Here is a 22,440-nt window from a genome sequence, read left to right as displayed (position 1 = left end):
TAGTTGGAAGGCTATTTCGAATTCTATTGCGTTGTCTTTTGTCTGATACAACCAACACAAGTATTGACGCACTAGCGATACGGATTTGAAGCGAAAACTTTATAGGATAATAATTAAAATAAATGTATAGATAATTATGGTATTATTGGCCAATTAGAGGGCATGCAAGCGTACCTTTTTCCGAAAATAAATGATTTTAGGCAACAAAAGGTTCTATTTCTCTGTGCAAGTTCGAAATCTCCATCGTTTCGAATGACTGCCGCTTGATGTTCTCCATGGATTGAAGTTTATTTGGCGCATAGTCGTTGGTGCTCCTAATTTTCTTGGAAAACCTCTTGGGAAGGAAAGAGTAACGGGCGTTTTCTGTCTGGTGAGACGACGGTTTCTCGATGTTTTGCCACTTTTCAGTCAACAATTTCGCCAGTCCAAAGAGGTCCGTCGGAGCTGCGTTTTCCACTTCTTCGTTCAATTTCGCGTACTCGTCATTCATGTTCAAATAGCTGGAGGTGACGGATGACTCTAATTGTTCGACGATGATCTCCTCCAGTTGGGTGAATGTTGGCCTCTCTTTCGGGTCCGCCTTCCAGCATTCCGCCATAATATCACCGATGAAATTTGGCGCTTTCTCCGGTTTCTCCATGCGGTAGCCGTTTAGAATTTCTTTGATGAGGAGATGGCCAACATCCATTCCTTAAAATACAAATTTTTTGTTACATAATAATAGAAGAATTAGTAATTCTTTTCTTCTTACCTGGGTACGGAACTTTACCCATTGTAAAAAGTTCCCAGAGGAGTACACCATAAGACCAGACGTCCGAGTGGCTGGAAAAAACGCGATCCGTCAAGGACTCGATGGCCATCCACTTGACCGGCATTAGCCCCTGTAAAAATAAAGGCACAGGCAATGACAATAAATTTTGTAAACGTTTAAACTTGCATATTACTTGGGTGGTTTTCTCGTAATTATCTTCGTAATACATTTTCTTGGCCATCCCGAAATCGGCCACTTTGGCCACTCCGTCGTCGGCTAGCAAAACATTCCGGGCAGCCAGATCGCCATGAAGGACCTGAACAATTAAATTTAAACGGATAAAAGAGATGAAGAATAACGTAATAAAATAATTGGCAGCTCACGAACATTTTTGCTGACCAAGTAACCCATCCCACGGGCTATTTGAAAGGACCATGAAATCAAATCACGGGTAGGAACGGGTCGATTTAAAGTTGAATCACAATCTTGTTGATTCAGATCTAACACTATCAAAGAATGAAACAAATCAAGGACTAGCACAATTAAACTTGGAATTAGAAAAAACTGACCTGGACCTTCTTCATTGTTGGCTAAATTTTCGTCCTCATTTTCTAAATTCTTTTCTCCAAAATCTAGCGCACTGGACCGTCGTGAAATATTCGTTAATAACTGACAGTAAAATTCACGTTTTGCTTTGCCGCAATTTACCTGGCGTTGTAATCAATTTCCTCGTCGTTATCCGATTTCATGTTACCAAACTCATCTACCATGATAATAAAGCCTTTTCGGTGGTTGGTTAAGTAGGTCTGCAAGCTGCCGTATCTACAATACTCGACGATGACCAACAACTCACCTAGTATACAATTCGTCAAAAAATTTCATTACTAGATAAACGCGAGCTAGAAAAATTGATGTCAATATTTGACTTGCTACCTTTATGGATGTTCTTGGTGCAGGCTCCCAACAAATTAACGACGTTGAGGTGTGACCCCAAGTAAATGCGTATTTTTAATTCGCTCACAAGGGCTTCCATTGCTGCAGCGTTGATCTGAGACTTGACCATTTTGACAGCCACTGTTTTCACCGTCCCTTCCGAATCCTTGACTCCGACGGCTTCGGCTTTGACAACTCGTCCGAAGCATCCAACTCCCAGTTGCACCCCTATAATAGTTAAACAACATGGTATTTAATAAAGGTGTAAATAAATTTCATTTAATGGTCGCAAACATTTACCAAGGTTAAGGCGATCTCTTGGAAATTCCCACCGCTTGTCGTAAGGTTAATATTCAGTTTGTTCTTCTATTGACAACTGGTGATTAAGTTCTTTCTTGTTTCCTTCGAGCAATTTTCTGACTGCTGGTGGACATTTGATGTTTCTGTAACGTTGAAATAAATGATAAGAACAGGATATTTTCCCACTTAATAGCTCTGCTCACCTTGTCGTAATGCAGTTTGACGCCCAAGCCAATTCCAAGTGAGACCAGGATTACCAGAGTTACAGAAAAGGCGATGATGATATTGGTTTCCGATCCTTTATCGTCCAACTGGACAAAATCAGAGACTGAAATAAGAGTGACATTACTCCTGTGTTCAGATAGAATGTTTGGACAAGAACAACTTAAATGAAACTGATCGTTTTGATGAGAAGACAGTTCCAACACATACCTCTCAGTAGTGAGTAATTTTCTCACACGAGACCTTTTCAGAGGGGGCTGGTTGACAGTAAAAGGAACATTTGCTAATATTTGTAATGTGGAAGCCGGTAGATTGGTAGCATAAGTCACATCTTGCAAAGCTTTTTTCCTTACTTTTGGTTGTTCAACACCAACTTCTGTATAGAAAATTACCCAATTATTTTACAATACATAGATATTAACATTATATTAGAATTACCAATATGATACTTAGGATTTGAGCCTTCATTTAATCTCCAATGCTTGAAAGGATGAAACATACCTAAAATATTGCAGCCTTTGACCTATGCTTTAACAATGAATCGTCCAAATGGCGATTGCACAGCCTCGATGTTTAATGTAATTTTACGTTTGGCATAAGGTCTTGCCATGCATTCATACTATTGGTTGGCACTCCAAATTAATGCATAATTCTCTCTATTCTCGGCGTTTCCTGAATATCTATTTATGCAATTGGGAACTTTACAATTTCGTGACGATACGATGGCTTAGCTTAGCGCCATTTTTGTGTATTAAGTTGAAACTATCGCCGCTAGTGGCGGGACTATCTCGTCAGGAATTCGAGGGGGCGGAATAGTTTGAATTGAAGGAAGCATACCGTAGAGGACCCATCAAGACGACGCCATCTCCAAGAGAATCTTCCGTCATAATTGTCGGACAACCATAAGTAATGGCTCTAGTAAGGGAATTAAACGCCATTGAATTTTCTCCCATACCAAGGCCCCCACATTTTGTCAATCTGGCAATCAAAAATAGTTTTTTTGCGGATTTTAGTTTCAATGTTTGGTAACGTCTAGTTGTAGATACAAACTTCAAGCTTGGTTAGTGTATTGAATAAGTTTAGATGCATACATTGACAAATTTTAGCAAAGCAATTGTTACCCCTAGTTATTGAATCTGAATCAAACGAATTGTCATCTTTTCCCTCTTACAATCCCTTCCCCAAAATTTCGTGTCGACATTAAAAACAAATGTTCGTGTTGAAAATGTTTCGTGTCGCCAATGATTTTGGATGTTCAAAGGGACGCCACAATTTCCTCCTCCAACAGGAACCCAATGAAATGGGTCATGTGGTGGTCTCTGTCGTCATACAAATACAAAGGGGAATGAACGGGTTTAACGGCTGCATCAGAAGAATAATTAATCTGCACCCAGACTTGATCGCCTTTTCTCAAATTGAGCGTCGACTGGAAGGTCAACAAATTAAATCGAAAAATTGGGCCGCGTTCTTCGTTAACATAACTCCTCAAGATTCTATGATTGTTCAAATAAAGAGAACAAGAAAACGACACATATTTCTGAGCAACAAGTACAGCAATTCCCGCGAAAGAGAAGGAATAAATTCCCGGTCGCGGTGCCGTGAATTTCCCCGATGTCAAATCCATGGCATTTCCCTCGTTCACCCGCGCCAAATCGAACGGGATCGGAGTGTCTTCTGTGGAAAATGACGAATTTCTTTGGGCGTGGAAATGGACGGGCGTCGATTTGACGTCGGCGTATCCGATCCATTTCTGAATGTCTACAAACAAACAGTTTACGATTGAAATAAGTCAATAACAAATGAAATTAAAACACGTCGTACCATTTTGATTAGGATAAAAGTCACAGTAAAGCGTTTCTAATTTTGTCAATCCTTTAACCAAAAAGAATCCGTTCAGTTTGTGTCCCATACGCTGCAGATCTGCACATGAGGTTGGCATTTGACCGATGTCGACTATTTCACTCGTTCGGGCTTTGAAAATAAAATTCAAATTCTTTTAATCGTGTCACATAAAACAAATTACTTCTTATTCTTACTGTAAGGCGCTTTTCACGGGCTTGGAAAGGCGCGCTTACTTCGAGGAATAACTCGGAGGAGTAGGCCGAACTAAGTTTATTGTTCTTAACACTTGCACAGAATACAAACGGAGAGAGAGAGAGAGACAGAGTGAGAGTTTTAACTTACAACTGTTGCATTAGTAGTGAGGTGACTAGTCTACTTATGAAGTGTGCGACGGGAGTTTATATACGGACTCCCGTGCGGCAATTTGGGAAGGGTTGCGGGTATCGATAATTAACGTAGTTCCAATCGCGGGACAAAACGATCCTGTATTGGAAGAAGTCATTTATGCGGGGACAACATGATCGTGGCTGTCAAAAGGGGACAACATGATCGTGGCTGTCAAAAGGGGGAGAGCGAGAAGGGGGCGGGGTTACAGACGATACATATTAAACGGTATGCACTCTTGGTCGGCGCTGGGCTGCGCATTACATACCTCCTTTCTTTAAGAAGACACGCCCACGTGTCTATCGAAAGAGGATATGACAAATACATGGGAATGCAGGTATGGAATAAAAGGAATAAGAGGACATTCTTTCGATTAGTTTAAGGCTAATACACAATTCAAAAATGCAAAATACGAAATATAAAGAATGTTTTTACCGTCGGCCCGGCGGTATCTAAAATTTTGTTTTCTTTTCCAAAATTGACTAACCTTCTTATCATTAGACTACTAACAGTTGATTGTTATTTGCATATTATCTTAATAAAAACGCCGGAGGATGCGCTGGCGGTCTTGCTGGTATACCGCCATCAACCGCGCTTGTGTCTCCAAGAATTTCTCGCTTAACTCCATCAACTCGTGTTGCACCTGCTGATGCTCTTGTAGAAAGTCGGGCAGGCGGCGTGTTGTGGGAGGGCCGTACAACGAATCGTACGATGGAGGCAAATGTTGTCCGTGATGGTCAGGCGGAGGAGGACTTCCTGGGGCCATTGGGATGATTCTCGGTGGCCGCACGTAATTCTCCTGTTCTTCCATGGGCACGGGCGACGGGCTTCTTGGAGTGTCCGGGATATTCATTTGATGGCGTCGAGCATTCCTCTGCTCTTCCATCGCTTCCTCCATTCGTCGGAAACTCATTTCCGTGAGGCGTTGCACGTCCTCTGAAACCGGCCGTGCTGGCGAAAGCTCACGTCGCCAAGTCATTGATGGCACTGTCACAATTTCACTGGTTGAATCACTCGTTGTTGCTCCTTCATTTCTAAATGAATTGTTTACTTCACCATTTGTTTCACTGTTTAACAATTGGTACCCGCGTCCTCGACCGTACATTTTTGGTTATTTGTAGAGAAGAGGGTTGACGCAAGACTGGACTTTACTTTTTTTTTCTTTTCTTTTTACTCACTTTTGCTTGCATTATTTTTATTCTTTTGACCATTTGATATTTGATCTTAAAGAAACATTAGGTCAGTTTCTAGGTCTCTTTGTCCTTCATCTGGGAATAATTGTTGAGTGTCCAATTCTGGTGCATACCATGGCATCTCCTGCTGGGGTGCATATACCTCTGTATATATGGGGCAATCGTATCCAGATGGTAGTTTAGCTAGAATGGTCACTGGGGAGTCTTGTTCGTAGTTTAGTACTGTTATTCTTGCGCCTTTGTGGATGAGGAAACTGGCCAGCTCTTTATTTCCAAAAAGGGAACAATAATGTAATGCCGTGTTTCCCTTTTCGTCAGCGGCGTCCAGAAGAATACACGTTTTTATGTTGATAGTTTCGCCATTCACGATGACTACATCAGTTGAATGGATGTCATCATTTAAAAAAATATGTTCGGCTGCCGTGTTTGTGTCGTCGAACAGTTCCTTTGATGCTTCCGTGTAATTAAAACTTGCCGTTATTATTAGCGGCGTTTGTCCTCTCACATCGAGGGCGTTTCTGTCCACGTATTTTTCCTTTAGCATTTTAATTGCCGTAAGATTGTTGACAGAGCTTGCGATGTGAAGAGGTGTCTCGTTATACATATTTCTTTCGTCGAAGTCTTTTGTGCACGAGAAAATCATTTCTAGAAGTGGTACATTTTCGTGGCGGCAGGCCATGTGAAGTAGCGTATTTAGTTGAAGGTCTTTTGCTGATGTATTGAAATGAACGCTGTGCCACAGCATGTCTACCGCTCTTTCGTTGTTGTATTTTATGGCGATTGTCAACGGTATGTCGCCATAAATATCTTTGATGGATCCTAGGCTTTTGTCTTGAAGTCTGTGCAGAATGCAAGGGCTAGCATTTATGCATGCATAATGCAATGGTGTTTTCCCTTCTTTGTCTTGTTTATTGTAGTCGTCTGGTGATTTTAGTAGGACAGTTAACATTTTGATTTTGCTTTGTTTGACTGCTGATATAAGTGCACTGTCTCCTTCATTGTTTAATATCGTCTGATTGAAATATCGACTTTTCCTTATTGCCCTTCCAATTTCTAGGTTGTTTAATTGTACTGCAATATGCATCGGCGTGTTTCCTTCTTTTGTCTGTGCGTTCACGTCTGCATTGTTTTTTAATAATTCCTGCACTAGTTTTAGCGCGTTCGCTTCGATGGCGTAATGGAGTGCTGTGTAGCCTTTTTCGTCTTGTGCGTTAATTAACGGCTTTTGGGTAAGTATTAAACTTGCGAAGCCGTAGGCTCCCAGTTGGCTTGCAATTATCAGTGGTGTCTCGTTTCTATGGTTGACAATATTGACGTTTTTCTCGACTTTTACGCGTTGAATGAGGAGGTTGACAGATTTCCCTCTCGTTCCAAACCAGCTTGCTGTACTTGCGATTCGACTATATGTCATATTGATTCTTTTTATTCTCACCGGAGTTTGTTTGTTAGCTAATACTTGTTCTACTAATTTGTCCATTTCTTCTGCTGGATTATTTTGGAGGAGCACTTCCATATTTTTGCCGAGTGACGAGCTTGCTTGCATGATGGGGACTGATAATTTTCCGATATATCCTCGTATCCTTATATAGAGATGATTGTTGCCTGGGTGTTATCCCTTTTTTCTCAGTGGTCCGCGGGGGGTTAAAGGTTAAAAAAATTTTTGGTTATGGGGGGGAAAGGCCGGTGCGCTGGGGGTCTGTAAAATTCTGGTTTTGCGTGTCCGTTTGGCTATATTTTCTTTCTTTTTTTTAAACAAGACTTTCGTCGTTGTTGGTCTCTGCTCGTTTCTGCTCCAGGCTTTCGGCACGTAACAGTTTTCTGTTTTCCTGCAGTTGCTCTGCGTACCGTTCGAAACGTTGTTTTGATCTTAGGGTTCGAACTTTTATGAAAACAATTATCGTTAGCATGCAGAGAATAATAAAGAACAGTATCGAAATGACTGCTATCAGTCCTTTTCGGATACGGTGCCATAATTCAAATTTCCCAAATTTAGATTCTGCCTCTTCTTTCATCGTTACAGATGGACTGGCATCTGTAACTTGAATTTGAGTGATTAAATCGTTAATTGAATTAATTCTTTCGTATTCTTGTTTCTGGTAAAATTCGTGATGATTTAGCTGATAATTTGCTTCATTATCGTTTAATTCGGTGAACTTTGCTGTTAGTCGGAGGGTTGATTGGTGAATATTTGGGTGCACATATGCCCAGTCATTTAATTCTTTCTTCCACATAAATGTTTTTCCATTAAAGTTTACGATTCCATCTTCCCAAAAGCATTCGGAAAATGGGTGCAATGAGAATCCGTCTTTTCCGATTGTTTGGTTATCGTAAAATGGTTCATATCCACAGGCTGTTTGCTTTGCTCCGATGGTGATATTTATTGCACTGCACTTTTGTACGAGAAAAGATTCGCCCATAGGCTTTAAACGATGGCACATCGGTAGGTTATTAGCTCTTGCTGCTAGTAATCCACTTGATTCTGATATGAGAGATGTTGCTTGACGTGCCGTCTGTAGGTTATTGCAGTAGATGCGTTTTAATTCGTTTTCGATAATATTCTCATTTGTCACTGATTGGTCTTCTACGTATTGGTGGTGTTGCAGCAGAAGGGATTCTTTCGTGTCCACATTTTCTGTTATATTTATTTCTGGCATTCCGAATATCCATTTCTGGTGATTTTCTCCGGAGCAAATGTTCATAAATACACTTGAATTATCGTTCATTTGTAGGCATCTTGTGTTTCCCGTGATTTCTAACGAGTCTGGATCCCATTTCAGTGAGTACAAATTACTGCATTCATCCATGTGATGAAAGAATGGTGACATCGCGATGCATATCTTTTTATCTGAGTTGTTTTTGGGTACTATATTTAGTTTGTTATCTACAATTTTAAATTCTCCTCCTGTTAAGTTACTGCACTTTGATGGTGTTCTTATTTGAGGGTTCAGGCAATATTTTGTTTCTACGTTATAAATATGGGACCAATTTTTGTTTTGTATTTGGAGATATGCGCCATCAACGTTTTTTAGTTTGTGGAGGGTAAAGTCGCAGATGTTTTGCGTTTCCGCTGTGTAAATGTAGTCTAATTGTCCAGGGGCATCTACTAATTTGTAAGTGTTGTCGTCTATTTTTGTGATCGTGCCTGTGCTTTTTCTTTTTATTTTAATCTTACATTCTTCTTCTAGATTTCTTTTTGGTTGTATCCATACAATGACTGAGTCTTGATGGTACACAAAAGTTTCTCTAGGTTTTTCATTTAAAATTCCGAATGGAGATGTAGTTGGGCAAGTTGCACAATCTTTTTTCAATGATATCTTTTGTATCATACAATTATTGGATGTGAAAGATACTTTTTGCATCCAAACGCCTTCTCCGTTTGGGGTTGACGTGAATGAAAATTGATTTTCGTCTCCAATCATTTCATTTTCTCCGCATCGTTTAGTTTGTTTCATTCGCCAACACTCATTTTCGGAGAGATGCTGTATTTCCGAGGAAAATACAGTATCAAAACCTCCGAAAAAGAATCCGTCGATCGTTTTTCTCTTTAGCCATGCTTTACAGACGTACCCTTCCCATGACATGTGTGGTTCTTCTTTTACGAAGAATTGATAATCTGCTAGGATTGGGTCGTCTTTCTTCTTATTTCGACAATATTCAGGTTTTTCGGTGTCCATTATTCCAATGAATTTTGGTTTCTTGCAGTCGCATACTGTGATATTTAAAGACGAAGATGGGATGATGTAGACGATGATGAGGATCAGGATGATGATTGAAATGAATTTTGCCATCTGTAATGATTTCTTGATTAGTTTTGTCTGAAACGATCTGGCATGCGGATTGTTTTTCTTAAAGAGTATCTGGGCTCCTCTGACAGGTTAGGCTCTTTAGTGGGATTTTCACTTGTTTTTCTTTTCTTTTCGTCTTGTTTTACTTCTTCTGGCTTTTCTGCTATCGATTTGTTTTGTGTTATCTCTTCTGCCGTTTCTTCCGGTGACTTTCTTTTGTGAAAATGTTTCATCCTATCCGCATGTACTATCATCATCTTTTTCCCGTTGTCTGCGTATATTTTATAGTTAACATTCCCTTTTCTTTCTTTCACAGTATAGGGGCCCTCCCATCTCATGTTGAATTTTCCTGGCGTATTGGCCATTTCTTTTAATAGGATTTTGTCTCCAATTTTAAACTCTATTCTCTTCGTATTTCTGTCGTAGTAGGCTTTTTGCTTTTCCTTAGCTTCCTCTAGCTTTTCTTTAGTGATATCGAGTGCATCGTACCACATTTGTGAGAAGATCATATTTACATCAGTCATGTTCCGGTTTCGGACTGGTTTAATCATATCTTGGGGCTCGGTTGCTTCTCTGCCATACATGAGATAGAAGGGAGTGTATCCTGTACTTGAGTGGACTGCTGTGTTATATGCAAATGTTGCTGATGGTAAAAAATCGGACCATGTGGTTGGCTCCTTCGATACGTAACTGGCTATTATATCCGCTAATGTTCTGTTCACTCTTTCAACCATCCCATCGCATTGGGGTCTATAAGCGGTTGTTTTTAGTCGAGTGATTCCATATTGTTTATACATAATATTCATAAGCTCTGATTGGAAATTTGTACCTTGATCGGTTAATACCGTTTCTGGTACTCCATGAATTAATACTACATTATTTACAAACGTTCTTGCTACTGTCTCTGCTGTTTGATCTGGCATCGGTGCTGTGATAATGTACCGTGTCAGATATTCTCCCATTACTAGAATATATTGGTTTCTTTCTCTTCCTGATTCTACTAACGGTCCCATGATGTCCATGGCCATTGTCTGCCATACATCTTTTGGGGGAGGAATCGGGTTTAGTGGTGCCTTATTTGCTCCTACTGCTTTCCGTTTAGCGCAAATTTCGCATCCTTTAACATATTCTTTGATATCTTTTCCCATTTTGTGCCATTTAAATCTTCGTTGAATCCTTGCTGTCGTCTTCTTTATTCCAAGGTGTCCTGCGTATGGACTGTCATGGAATCTTTTAAAAATTTTCTCTTTTAAGGATTCCGGGACCAGGATTCTTCCTGCAGATGTACCTAGTAGGCCATTTTCTAGCTCAACTACTTCTTCTTCATCGTTGTATACGTTGTCTTCATCTGTAAGATATCCTTGATCACTGTCTTGGGGGCTGTCGTCGATTGCATTATCCCTAATCGACGTACTATCATCTTCTGTTTCTGATTCATTAATTAATTCTTCTCTTATTTTCAACATTTTCTTATATTTTTCGCGCGCGCGCCTGCAGTATTTATCTTTCTCTTGTTCTTCTGCGAAGTTTATGGTTGTCAGCGCATTTATCACTGGCGTTTGCTCAGGTTGCGCCTTCGTATTGTTATCTGGTTCTGGAATTCTACTGAGGCAGTCTGCATTTTGGTTTGTTTTTCCAGATCGATATTCGATATCAATATCATAATCTTGCAGGCATAAAGCCCATCTAGCTAGTTTTGCTGAAGTATCTTTCTTCCTTAATAATTCTCTCAATGGTTTGTGATCACTTAATACTTGAAATTTCCTTCCGTATAGGTACGGGTAAAATTGTTTCACCGCATGCACTATTGCGTACGCTTCTTTCTCAATGGTACTCCAGTTTTTCTCAACATCATTCAGATGTCGTGAAGCGTAAGCGATGACGACTTCTTTTTCTTCGCCATCTTCTATATGTTTTTGGCTTAAAACTGATCCTACACCATATCCAGACGCATCTGTATGAATAAGAAACTCTCGCGAAAAGTTCGGATAGCGTAGGATTGGTGGATGGATCAGACACTTCTTTAAAAATTGGAAAGCTTCTTCTTCTTCTTCCTTCCATTTCCATGGGTTATTTTTCTTTGTTAAAATTGTTAGTGCATGGGCTCTATCAGCAAAATTTTTAATAAATTTCCTATAATATCCGGCTAGACCGAGAAAACTTTTTAATTGGCTAACTGTTTTGGGAGTTGGGTAATTTTCGATTGCTTTTATATTCGTGGGATCGGGAGAGATTCCTTTTTCTGAGATTATATGTCCCAGGTATTTAACTGACGTTTGCAAGAACGTACATTTTGACAATTTAATTTTTAGTCCTGCTTTCTTTAGCAAATCTAAGACAATATCTATGTGCTTTATATGCTGCTCTATAGAGGTGGAGTATATGATAACGTCGTCCAAGTAAACTAGTGCGAATTTTTTAATTACTGGTTGTAAGATTTGATTCATCAAACGTTGGAATGTGGAAGGGGCATTCGTCAGGCCAAAGGGCATTCTATTATATTCATAGTGTCCGTCTTCCGTCGAGAAAGCGGTTTTCGGCCTATCCTTTTCGTCTATCTCAATTTGCCAATACCCGCTGATCAGGTCGAGTGTCGAGAAAAATTTTGATCCGTAAAGGTAGTCGATTGTTTCATCGATTCTTGGAAGAGGGAATTTGTCTTTAGTTGTTGTTGAATTTAAATGACGAAAATCCATACAAAAACGGTATCCTCCTCCTTTCTTTTTGGCTAGGTGGATCGGTGTGTTGTATGGGCTTGTACTCGGGCTTATAATCCCGCAGTCAAGCATTTCCTTTACTTCTTTTTGGATAATACCTTGTAAAGCTCTTGCTTGTCGTCTAGGTCTTTGGTAAACGATTTGTCCTGTCGTTGGGATTGAATGCTTACTTCCTTCTGCTTTTCCTAGTTCGTATAAATTTTCTGCTGTCATATCTTTATATTTATCTATTAGCTTCATTATCTTATCCCTATGGATTTCTAAGTTTGGGTCTTCTATATTAATTGTTGCTGCTGTCGGTTCTTTTACTGCAACTTTTACTCCGGCTAATGTTATTTTATAATGTGTTAATCTTTTTACTTCATCGTCTATTGTAAACGTTTCGTTGTTAATTGTGTAAGTTAACTTTCTTGTTTTTCCATCATACGTGACAGCGTTACGCGTTATGAAATCCATTCCTAACACGCAAGTTTCTGTTAGATTGGGTATAACATAGAACTGTTGATAAATCTCATCCTTATTCGCGTCTAGCTTTATCGGTAGGTCATATATTCCTGCTATGGTCATGCTCTTTCCACAAATACTATGGAGTTTTTCGTCCTCCGATTCAATTTTATTCTTTTTTATATCATTGGCTAATCTTGAAAAGAAATATTCTGAAATTGCGCTCACTGATGCGCCAGTGTCTACTAAAGCTTGGGTTACTACATTATCTATGCTGATTTCTACATGAAAAAGTCTATAACTAAGGCTATTTGGCTGTTTTCTTCTTAGCTTTTTTAGTTGGTGCCGTTCCGCCCAGTTTCGTTGCGGAAATTGTTGAAATTTCTGTTCCTTGGCTGATTTGTTCTCATGCCAGGTTGATTTCGTCTGTACGTTTGTTGTCCGGTTTGACGTGCATTTTGTTGTGCGAATGGGCCTTGTTTTGCCCTCCAGCACTGTCTTGCCAGGTGGCCTTTCTTGTCGCATACGTAACATCTTCTAGATTCGTATTGCTTTTGATCTCCCCAATTTGATCTTTCGTGGTTTCCTCTGTACGGAGTTGGCGTGTTGTACCTTCGTCTATTTTCGGGCGTCTGACTTCGGCTTCTGTTGGGTGATTCACTTGCGAAACGTACTGTTCTTCTTTCACGGTTTTGGCTGGGCCATTTGCCGTCTGTGTTTGAGATTGCCAATCTATTTAGTGCGTTTATAGTTTTCTCTTCTAGTTGAACGGCTGGTTGAGAAATCGGTGTTGTCATCAGCTTTTGGATCAGTCCTTTTAGGTTGTTTATTTCTTCTTTGGTTTTTTCGGCCTCTTCTGACATTACTGTAACGGCAGAAGACAAATCTTTATTCTTTGCTATTTTCTTGATTTCTACAACTTTTTCGCATTCTTCGGCCAGTTCTACAGTTTCTACATATGTTGCATCGTGTATATCGGGCCTATTCCAGACGAGGTCTGATATTTGTGTTTTGAGGCCGTTTAGCAAAACGTCTTTCTTTGTTTCATCACGAAGTGCTACCACGCCTGCATGATTACTTGTTGCTGCGTTAACGCCGTATGCAATTCTGTAGGTGTCGTCTATTCTGGTTTTAAAATCTCTGACTCGTTCTTTTTCTTCTTGTTTGAGGGTCTTTAGTTGTTCTTTCTTTCTCGCTTTTGTCGTATTGTCTGCTAGGCCGTCTAGTATTGCTTGTTTCCATGCTGCATAAGTGGCTCTGTCGTCGTCTGTTAGGGAATCGTTGAAGTTAGCAGCTGATTTGCTCATTCTTTCTTGAAAAAAATGTAGCTTTTGCTCGTCCGTCCATCCTGCGTGTGTCGCCATACGTTCGGCTAGTTTGAACCATTCTTCGATTGCCATTTTTCCTTCGATTTCTCCGGTAAATGTTGGTATCTCCTTCTTTACGCTTTGCGCATTTATAAATACTAGTCCGGTTTCGAGAATTTCAGCTTGTCTTTCTACTGCTGCTTGCCAAGCGTTTACGGCTGCGTTTGTTAGGGCCATTTCGTCGTCGTCGTCGTCGTCGTCGTCGTCAAAAATATTTCCGGCTTGTGCTCTGTATCTGGCTATTTGTTGTTGTTGTTGTGCTTGATGTTGCATGGGCGGTAGGTGCACTTGCCTGGGGGGTTGTGGTTGGACTTCTTCTTCTTTATTTTCGACTCTTGCTATATTTTCTTTTGGCTGCTCTTCCTTCAGGGGTTGGTTTGTTTTTGGTTTTTGTTCTTCCGCGTCTCCTGTGTCTCTGTGTGTGTTGCACTGCCTACACTGTTCTTTGTCAGTTGTTATCGATAGTACGATGGGGGTGTGACACTTTGCGCACTCTGTTTTCCTTTCCTCTACTCGAGTTGTTAGGGCTGTTGCTCCTTCTTCAGCCTCGTCGTTTGAATCGAGTAAGGTTACTGTACGTGGCCTCGCCGTGGCGGCGTTAGGTTGATTGGGCTTGTCAGGGCCTTGTGATGTTGTTTGGTCTGTTTGTTCAACTGCTCGTTTCTTTGTTTTATATATGGTAACCGTTGGGTCTATCAGTTCTGCGTATTTAGCTCTCAGGTTCTTTATGTCGTTCTCTAGATTTTCTATCTCTTTCGGGTCTCTTTCATTTGGTCGGGTGGTTTTGTTTAGTATGTATTGGATTCTGATTTCTGCTGTTGATATTTCTGTTTTAATTTTATTCTTAAGTTTTTCTAATTCTTCCGGGGACAATATTTGTTTAGTTGGGGAAACTACAGAGTCGCCTTCTTGTGTCTTAGCCTTACGGAAAAATTTTGGTATTTTGTGCATTACTTACATTTATGTAGTTCGAGTTGGCACGTTCACCAAATGTAAGGCGCTTTTCACGGGCTTGGAAAGGCGCGCTTACTTCGAGGAATAACTCGGAGGAGTAGGCCGAACTAAGTTTATTGTTCTTAACACTTGCACAGAATACAAACGGAGAGAGAGAGAGAGACAGAGAGAGAGTTTTAACTTACAACTGTTGCATTAGTAGTGAGGTGACTAGTCTACTTATGAAGTGTGCGACGGGAGTTTATATACGGACTCCCGTGCGGCAATCTGGGAAGGGTTGCGGGTATCGATAATTAACGTAGTTCCAATCGCGGGACAAAACGATCCTGTATTGGAAGAAGTCATTTATGCGGGGACAACATGATCGTGGCTGTCAAAAGGGGACAACATGATCGTGGCTGTCAAAAGGGGGAGAGCGAGAAGGGGGCGGGGTTACAGACGATACATATTAAACGGTATGCACTCTTGGTCGGCGCTGGGCTGCGCATTACATTACCATTTAATTTGAATGTCAAATACGCAATGGAGTTTCTCAGTTCCGTTTTCGTTGACGCCAAATTTGTTTCCAAATCATTTAAAGTAGCTGAATAATTCCATTCAATTAAAATTAAATCAATTTGAACATTTGATTCAAGCTAAAATTTACTTTTGAGTTCAGTTGACAAATGCCAGGGGTTGTCCAATTGGTACTGAAAGTAAACAGCAGCCAAAAATATGGCAAAGATGCACATCACCAATCTAGATGCCATTTCCATCTAATGAGAATAAAAAAGAATTAAGTTGCAGATATACATGCACACGCCTCCGAAGACAATGACAAAGGTGAACCACATGTTACTATCACTCAAATATAAGCACCAATCTCTGGAGAGCATGTTCCCTTCCCAAATTGATTGATTGATTCATGTGGCATTCCCTAAAAATATTCCCAAAATCACTTCTTAAATATTCATTATCCTGGAAATGCATTAAACATCAACCCTCAAACATTCCTCGTCAAATGCCAGCCAAACAAATCTTTGACAAAATCAGGGTAAAATTGTAGTAGTTGCCACCTGAGTTACTGTACACATATTTACTATACTAACTATAGATATTTACTACTTAAAAGGACACACCTAAAGCACAGTTACCAATAAACGTAGTAAATCCTATGGCAGCGATTGGAGGGTGGGGGGACGAGAACAATGAACCTCTCTGTACCTCATGCGGCGGCGAAATGACGAAGCCATAACAATAAATGTCGTCTGCTAATCGGACACAACGATGCCATATAATTATAATTGCCCTGTCTGTGCTAAACCCCCATCTGGCGAGTGGCGACGGCTCTTGCTATAACAAAACTGCCACTAACTTTGCACGATGCAAACGGCCGCGGAGCGGATGCAGTGAGCCTGATATGCATCACTCTTCACCGGCTCTTTTTTCTCGGCCTTTTGTTCGGGGTTGTTTCGTCACGACTATATTTCCATCTCCACCACGTCACCTTCATACGATGATTTACGATCCCATACTTAGTTTTCCAACGAGACACGAATCCATGGCTGGTTTCACGTCCATCACCATATAGCTTTTATATTTCACAAATCAAAGCGTCTATTGAATAAACTAGCAAACAACATGCGGCAATAAAAAGAACTGCTGCATTTATTAGCCAGTAAAGCCACACCAGCCGAATTTGGAATAAAAAGGGCCACGTCTGTTCGGAATTGGTCAGTTGATCGCCGTCGACTCATTCTAGTCGTTCACGATACATCCCATCACTGTTTGGGTAACTCGAAATTAATTATTCTAGACGAACAAAAAATGTAGACGAAAAGCGACGACCCTGCCGACAAGGCCCCCTCCCCTCAAGATTTCGACCTGGATCCGCCCAATCGCCCATGTTCAGAAGAACTTACCTGTGGACTGAATCGATCAAAATTGTACCGTTTACCATTTCAACGGATGAGAAGTGATAGTACTTCGTCATAGGTGCTTATAAATAATACACAGTTTATTAAATGAAATAATAGCATCAATACTAAAAACGAAACTACGAGTAAACTAGTTCTACTAAACTTGTAGAGACTAAAATTAAGTAAAATCATATTAAGGAATTTGCGAAAAATTCTTAACTTAAAACGTGTCGTTAGTAAAAGAGAAAAGATGTACTGAGAGACGAGGGAAAGCTTTTCCTTTCAATAACTTTGCCAAACCGAAACTGTCCGCTGGAGTCGCATTTTCCATTTCTTCATTGAGTTTGGCGTAAGGCTCGTTCATGTTCAAGTAGTTTGAGGTAACCGATGATTCCAGTTGGACGACGATGGTTTCTCCTAATTGGCTGAACGTTGGTCTTTTCTTCGGGTCCGTTTCCCAACAGTTGGCCATAATTTCACCAAACAAATTGGGTGCAAACTCGGGTTTCTCCATGCGATATCCTTTTTGAATTTCTCTGACGATTTCGTGGCCGACGTTAATTCCTTAAAAGAAAATTGGTCTTCATCAAACGACATTTTTGCCTTAAAAATGATTTTACCAGGGTATGGAATTTTTCCAAGCGTAAAGATTTCCCATAGAAGAACACCGTAGGACCAGACGTCCGATTCTGTCGAAAAGATGCGATCCGTCAGGGATTCGATGGCCATCCATTTGACTGGCATCAATCCCTATCGAAAACAGAAAAACGTTTAAAACTAAATCGGCTCATTCGGTATCATTAAAATTAAATATTACCAATCCTGTTCTCTCGTAATTTCCCTCGTAGTACATTTTCTTGGCCATGCCGAAATCGGCCACTTTGGCCACTCCGTCGTCGGCCAGCAAAATATTTCGGGCCGCCAAATCGCCATGGAGAACCTATTTAATAAATGCGCTTAAAATGATGTATCAAATCAAATGAGTGCAAACTACTTTTGATAACTACCTTTTTGCCTGCCAAGTAGTCCATTCCTCGAGCAATCTGAAAGGACCAAGAAATTAAATCACGGGTTGAGATGGGTGGATTGAAATTGTTTTCCGGTTCAGGCGAATCTTGGGTTGTCGTATCTGCCAATTACATAAGGATCACAGGGAAGATATTACGTCATTAATTAAAATAGAAGTAAAACTTTAGGGGGTAAAAGAAGGTTGGAATTGTTGGCGATTGATGGCTCACTTGGAATATAATTAGTCGACATTTCAAATGATTCATCATTCGTGTGTTGTAGGTCAACATCCAGGTTCCCTTCTTGATTTCCATCTACTACTGAACGCTTTGGCATGGATACAGAACTAATATCCAGAGAGCAAAAAATTATTCAAAATGAAAATAATCAAACAGAGGGTTAATTTCATACCCGTGAAAAACACCGTTTGATACTTCGTTTCCGTTTTCTGCCTTCAGCTCACCAAATTCGTCCACCTGATTTATGAAGTTGTTCCTGTTGCTGGTAAGATATGTTTGCAAATTTCCGAATCGACAGTATTCCACGATGATAAAAAGTTCTCCTATTTTTAAAAAGCAGGAAAGTTGGAGAATAACACGCACCATTTTTTAATTTTAATTTATCATTCCAAACCTCTGGATATTTGTTTGGTGCAGGCCCCCAATAAATTGACGACGTTAAGGTGTGACCCCAAGTAGATAAGGATTTTCAGTTCACTAACCAGGGCTTCCAGGGCTGCGACGTTGGTTGCCGATTTGATCATTTTGACGGCCACCGTTTTGACGGTTTCCTCAGAGTCCTTGATCCCGACCGCTTCGGACTTAACGACTCGGCCAAAACATCCTGCGCCCAGCTGCATGCCTGTACATTATGTATATCACATTATGCGTTGAAAGTTTGAAACTATTTATTATATTTTCTGATTTAATAATTTATTGCAACAAACTTCAAACCTAGTTTCAGCCGATTTCTTGGAAATTCCCATCGTCTGTCGTAGGGTAAATATTCAATCTGGTACTCCATCGGTGTTTGATCATCAATAATTTCGTCAGGGTTTCCCATCAGCATTTTGTTTGCGCCTGTATAAACTTTCCGCTTCTATATTTCGGGGAGAGAAAATTTCTCGTTCAATCGAAAAGGGGCGAATTGTCTTTCTTTGGCACTAATTTTTACTTGCCTGATCGAGGTATAATTTAATTCCGATGCCAATTCCAATAATAATTAAAATAGAAAAAACCACAATAATAATGACTGGAACAGCCATGGGGTCATTAATTTCTGAAGATAAAAGGAAAAAGAACACAGGAAATGTTATGAATTTGCACCATACATAGATAAAAGTAAATACCTCTAATTCGGAAAGAAATAGTTTCAGATAGTGTTTCTCCGCTTTTATTGGCTTCGCAACGGAAAGTTGTGGGAGTAGCCTGTGTTATGTTGAACACGTCGAGTCGGATTTGTTCAAAAGAAAGTACATTGTTCTTCGTTACTTTAATACCTGTCAGTTATAAAGAAATTATTATTTGAAGGTTATTGTGATAAAATCATAATTCAGAGTGGGGATTTCAGACCTTGGGGTGGATTCGTTTCATCTATCATTTGCATTTCTCCGGTATCTTTAATTTGATAGAACCAATGTGGTGGCGTTAGTTTTGAACTGGATGGGATGTGAACGGTGCGACAGATAACAGAAAAATTTCCGCCTTCCGGTGGATCGCTAGGATCGCCAACCCTTTCCAGTTCCATTCCTGTACATTTTTTAAGAAGTATTAATTCAATTATAAAGTAATTTCGCCTACGTAAACACTATAATAAGAACCTGAGACGACAATAAAGAATTCTTCCTTGTCATCTCTGACATTGTTCATTGAACCAACGCAATGATATGTTCCACTGTCGCTGAGCTTCGCATTCTTTAGTATCGGTCCTATTTTGGGATCGAACGACCAATTCGAATTCGGATCAGACAAAGAAACCTATTAATAAGTCAAACAAGAAATATTTCATTTTCAGTAGCTCAATATAATGCTTAATTTAACGTTACTTCAGTCAACTCTTGTTTGATGAATTTCGTGTCGGCTAACCATGATGTTTCTTCAGAGAGATCCCCATAGCTAACAACACCTGGTCCATTCCAAAGAGAGGCGTAAATGAGGGAAAGAGTGACGTCAGGACTGGTGGGTTTACAGGGAATGGGAAGAAATCCTCCTTTTCTTACAAAGAATTCGTATCGAAGTAAATTTGATACCCTTTGGGTATCGAAGAAAATAAGTTCAGTATCACCTAGGAATGGAAATTTCCGGTATTTTAAAAAAAGGCCGACTTCTGTAATAAATTAGTTTTTGAATTTTGAAGTGATCAAACGAACTTTTGACGTAGATGTATTGTTGAATGTTTAATACATTCCTATAATCTCCGCCACTGAAGGCACAACCAAAATATCCCGTTTCTTTGGGTCTGGCGTTTGTAAGAGTCAACGTCGAGGAGACTTTCGAGTCGTTTCTACCATATGTCTTGTAAACACGGTTGTCAACATCAGCAGACTACGAAACAAAATACATAAATTAAGTACTGGCCGAATGAAAATAGAAGTTTCTTACCGTCGGATATTTGACGATATTGTCGGGTAGTTGCCAAGAGATTTTACTAATCCCAGCACGATCCAAATAATTATCAGCTATGCATGTCAATGTCATGTTGGATCCGGATTGGATCACTTGTTGCGTTACATCAGGAATCATTTTTATCTTTCCAATATAAAATGCTTGAGCATGATTTTCTTTGACCACTGATACGAGAATAATCAAAACGGCAGTCTGTATGGCGGTTCCATCCATCCATTCCATCGGTGAGACCATCGAGACCCTTGATCAGAAAAGGTAACAAATTTTACATTATTATCGGTTGAAGTACAGACAAAATATTCACATCAAAATGACAGTATAGGAGGGCTGAGAACTGCATACTTTACACGTGATCTGCAATTGAATTATTCCCGTTGTCTTTTTTCGTTTGGTTTCTAGCAATTTAAGTCACGATCACGTAAGGAGCTTTAACAAATGCACATCACTTTTTAAGTTTTACGATTATCAAAAGGATAAAGTTTAAATGGACATCCGTACACTTTAGAGCCAACACGGCCAGTGGTTCACTTTCAGTATAAATTCAACGCTATGGAGTCTACGCCACGGATAGACATAAAATGAACGAATCCAGCTTTGGACTTGAGAAGTTACCTCCGGTTAAGAGCTAAGTATAGCTTAAGGCATAAATATTATAGACAATTTTTATTTGTATAAGGGTGGGGGCCTATATAGGCCGGGTGTATATACTGATGACATTGGAAGCTCAGCAGGAGCAGCATGTGAATGCAATGTTTACGGAGTGGATGTAGCTAGTATATAGTTTTCTGTTTAAATGGAGATTGACTGTAGAGTCGGTCTAGAGTCGGGAACGAAATGGGGCGAAAAAAGGGTCGGGCATGTAGCGTAATGGTCTGACAGACCTTACCTCTTGCTGGCCCGGAGCCGCATGTTTTATGGATAGGCCGCCAGGAACGTTGGCGGGAAATATACCACCGTGTATAAATGCAGAAATCGAGGGCAGAGAGGAGGAGGCGGGAATGTTGGCAAGACACAGGTCAAGATGATAGACTCAAAACAACACAAAAGAATAAACAAAAATAAATAAACCGAAATGAAAGGAGGGACAAAACAAAGGATGAGGTGGAGTGAAGAAACGAACTCACCGCCATCCGGCTGTCGGAATCTGGATGCAGCTAACCAATGGATGGGCGGATAGAGTGTGATAGCATAACCACTGTTTATGGGTGCATCTTTTTAAGAGCTGAATAACTAATATTAATAGTCGTCTTTTCTTTACACTAATTGTCATATTGTACTCTGCCTACTGTTTTGCACGGGAGTGTGTTCTCGTCACGAACACCACACGCAAGTGACGACTTGATAAATGGCAGACAGACAAATTCCTACACAGTCGCCTTTAACAATAACCGACAATAACAAATTACATTTAGACAATTGCAACTGATTACACGTAGCCATTGCCAATTTTATTTTCCCGCCATTTCAAGGCCATTACTCAAGGCTGTCTGAACAAAACTTTTACAACGAAAACTGACCAGCATTTAATTGGAGAAAAGGAAATTTTAAAAGCTGTCTTTTCTAATTTTCTCTCTTTCTCTAGGCTTTGAAAGTTTGATCATTTTACAGCCTCAACCTCTCCCAATGGTAACAAAAACAGGAATAAACCGCGAGTCGTTACTTACGATTTGATGGACGTGTCGTGACTTGGTAGTTCGGTTGATTTGACTCATTTTCGGTGATTACTGCTAAAATAAGAAGAAAAATTTGGTTTTTTTCAAAAAAGCAATTGCTGTTGGACATCCCAGCACACAGATGAGACGATGCCATTTTCCAGTTTCCACACCACGTTCCCTGAAAATAGAAAACATTCCGCTCAACTGTGTTTCCTATTACAACTTCAACTTTTATGAATAATTTGTAAATGCTCCAGCCGAGATATTACCTACAGAATAAACCATAACTTGACGGCGTCCATTTCCTTGCAAGGTGTTTAGGAAAGTTGTTTAAATCTCATGGCCAACAGAAATGCTTCGAGT

General features: G+C 40.1%; 3 protein-coding genes across 6 annotated transcripts; all 3 read right to left on the bottom strand.

Annotated features, from left to right (window-relative positions):
* Positions 1–19: 19 nt before the first annotated feature.
* LOC124316150 (vascular endothelial growth factor receptor 1-like) lies at positions 20–20,626 on the bottom strand. 2 transcript variants are annotated; one of them, XM_046781914.1, is made up of 15 exons: positions 20,399–20,626; positions 20,167–20,341; positions 19,843–20,081; positions 19,618–19,774; positions 19,370–19,546; positions 19,147–19,296; positions 18,976–19,076; positions 18,752–18,896; positions 18,432–18,659; positions 18,210–18,360; positions 18,029–18,144; positions 17,798–17,919; positions 17,608–17,730; positions 17,411–17,540; positions 20–690 (listed from the first exon to the last, which is right to left on the bottom strand). In XM_046781914.1, the coding sequence occupies exons 1-15, from the start codon at positions 20,537–20,539 to the stop codon at positions 197–199; spliced, it is 2,649 nt and encodes an 882-aa protein (XP_046637870.1). In that variant the 5' UTR covers positions 20,540–20,626; the 3' UTR covers positions 20–196. The 2 variants fall into 2 exon arrangements, with proteins under 2 accessions (XP_046637870.1, XP_046637871.1); XM_046781915.1 differs by lacking the exon at positions 20–690 and adding an exon at positions 16,868–17,354.
* Positions 1,990–2,941, bottom strand: LOC124316576. Its single transcript, XM_046782595.1, has 4 exons — positions 2,645–2,941; positions 2,417–2,582; positions 2,188–2,335; positions 1,990–2,127 (listed from the first exon to the last, which is right to left on the bottom strand). Exons 1-4 carry the CDS (start codon positions 2,703–2,705, stop codon positions 2,068–2,070), a joined length of 435 nt encoding a protein of 144 aa, XP_046638551.1. The 5' UTR covers positions 2,706–2,941; the 3' UTR covers positions 1,990–2,067.
* On the bottom strand, positions 3,257–16,166 carry LOC124316478 (complement C1q tumor necrosis factor-related protein 3-like). Of its 3 annotated transcripts, none has more exons than XM_046782454.1 (5): positions 16,026–16,166; positions 15,539–15,647; positions 15,389–15,475; positions 4,028–4,177; positions 3,257–3,964 (listed from the first exon to the last, which is right to left on the bottom strand). In XM_046782454.1, exons 2-5 carry the CDS (start codon positions 15,645–15,647, stop codon positions 3,462–3,464), a joined length of 849 nt encoding a protein of 282 aa, XP_046638410.1. In that variant the 5' UTR covers positions 16,026–16,166; the 3' UTR covers positions 3,257–3,461. The 3 variants fall into 3 exon arrangements, with proteins under 3 accessions (XP_046638410.1, XP_046638411.1, XP_046638412.1); XM_046782455.1 differs by having other exon boundaries at positions 16,011–16,131; XM_046782456.1 differs by lacking the exon at positions 15,389–15,475.
* Positions 20,627–22,440: the final 1,814 nt, after the last annotated feature.

The sequence above is a fragment of the Daphnia pulicaria genome, chromosome 12, assembly GCF_021234035.1.
Source record: "Daphnia pulicaria isolate SC F1-1A chromosome 12, SC_F0-13Bv2, whole genome shotgun sequence".
NCBI lineage: Eukaryota > Metazoa > Arthropoda > Branchiopoda > Diplostraca > Daphniidae > Daphnia > Daphnia pulicaria.
This window is presented reverse-complemented; position numbering and strand designations above follow the sequence as displayed.

Coding starts and splice junctions, on each gene's coding strand:
- LOC124316576 (XM_046782595.1), bottom strand. CDS start 2,705: ATGTTTCATCCTTTCAAGCATTGGAGATTAAATGAAGGCTCAAATCCT. Junction 2,583..2,644: donor AAATCCTAAGTATCATATTG/GTAATTCTAATA, acceptor TTTTCTATACAG/AAGTTGGTGTTGAACAACCA. Junction 2,336..2,416: donor AAATTACTCACTACTGAGAG/GTATGTGTTGGA, acceptor ATCTGAACACAG/GAGTAATGTCACTCTTATTT.
- LOC124316478 (XM_046782454.1), bottom strand. CDS start 15,647: ATGGAAATGGCATCTAGATTGGTGATGTGCATCTTTGCCATATTTTTG. Junction 15,476..15,538: donor TTTGTCAACTGAACTCAAAA/GTAAATTTTAGC, acceptor GGAATTATTCAG/CTACTTTAAATGATTTGGAA. Junction 4,178..15,388: donor TTTGACATTCAAATTAAATG/GTAATGTAATGC, acceptor TTATTTTCAAAG/CCCGAACGAGTGAAATAGTC.
- LOC124316150 (XM_046781914.1), bottom strand. CDS start 20,539: ATGATTCCTGATGTAACGCAACAAGTGATCCAATCCGGATCCAACATG. Junction 19,297..19,369: donor TGAAACGAATCCACCCCAAG/GTCTGAAATCCC, acceptor TATAACTGACAG/GTATTAAAGTAACGAAGAAC. Junction 18,897..18,975: donor TTAAATTATACCTCGATCAG/GCAAGTAAAAAT, acceptor CCCGAAATATAG/AAGCGGAAAGTTTATACAGG.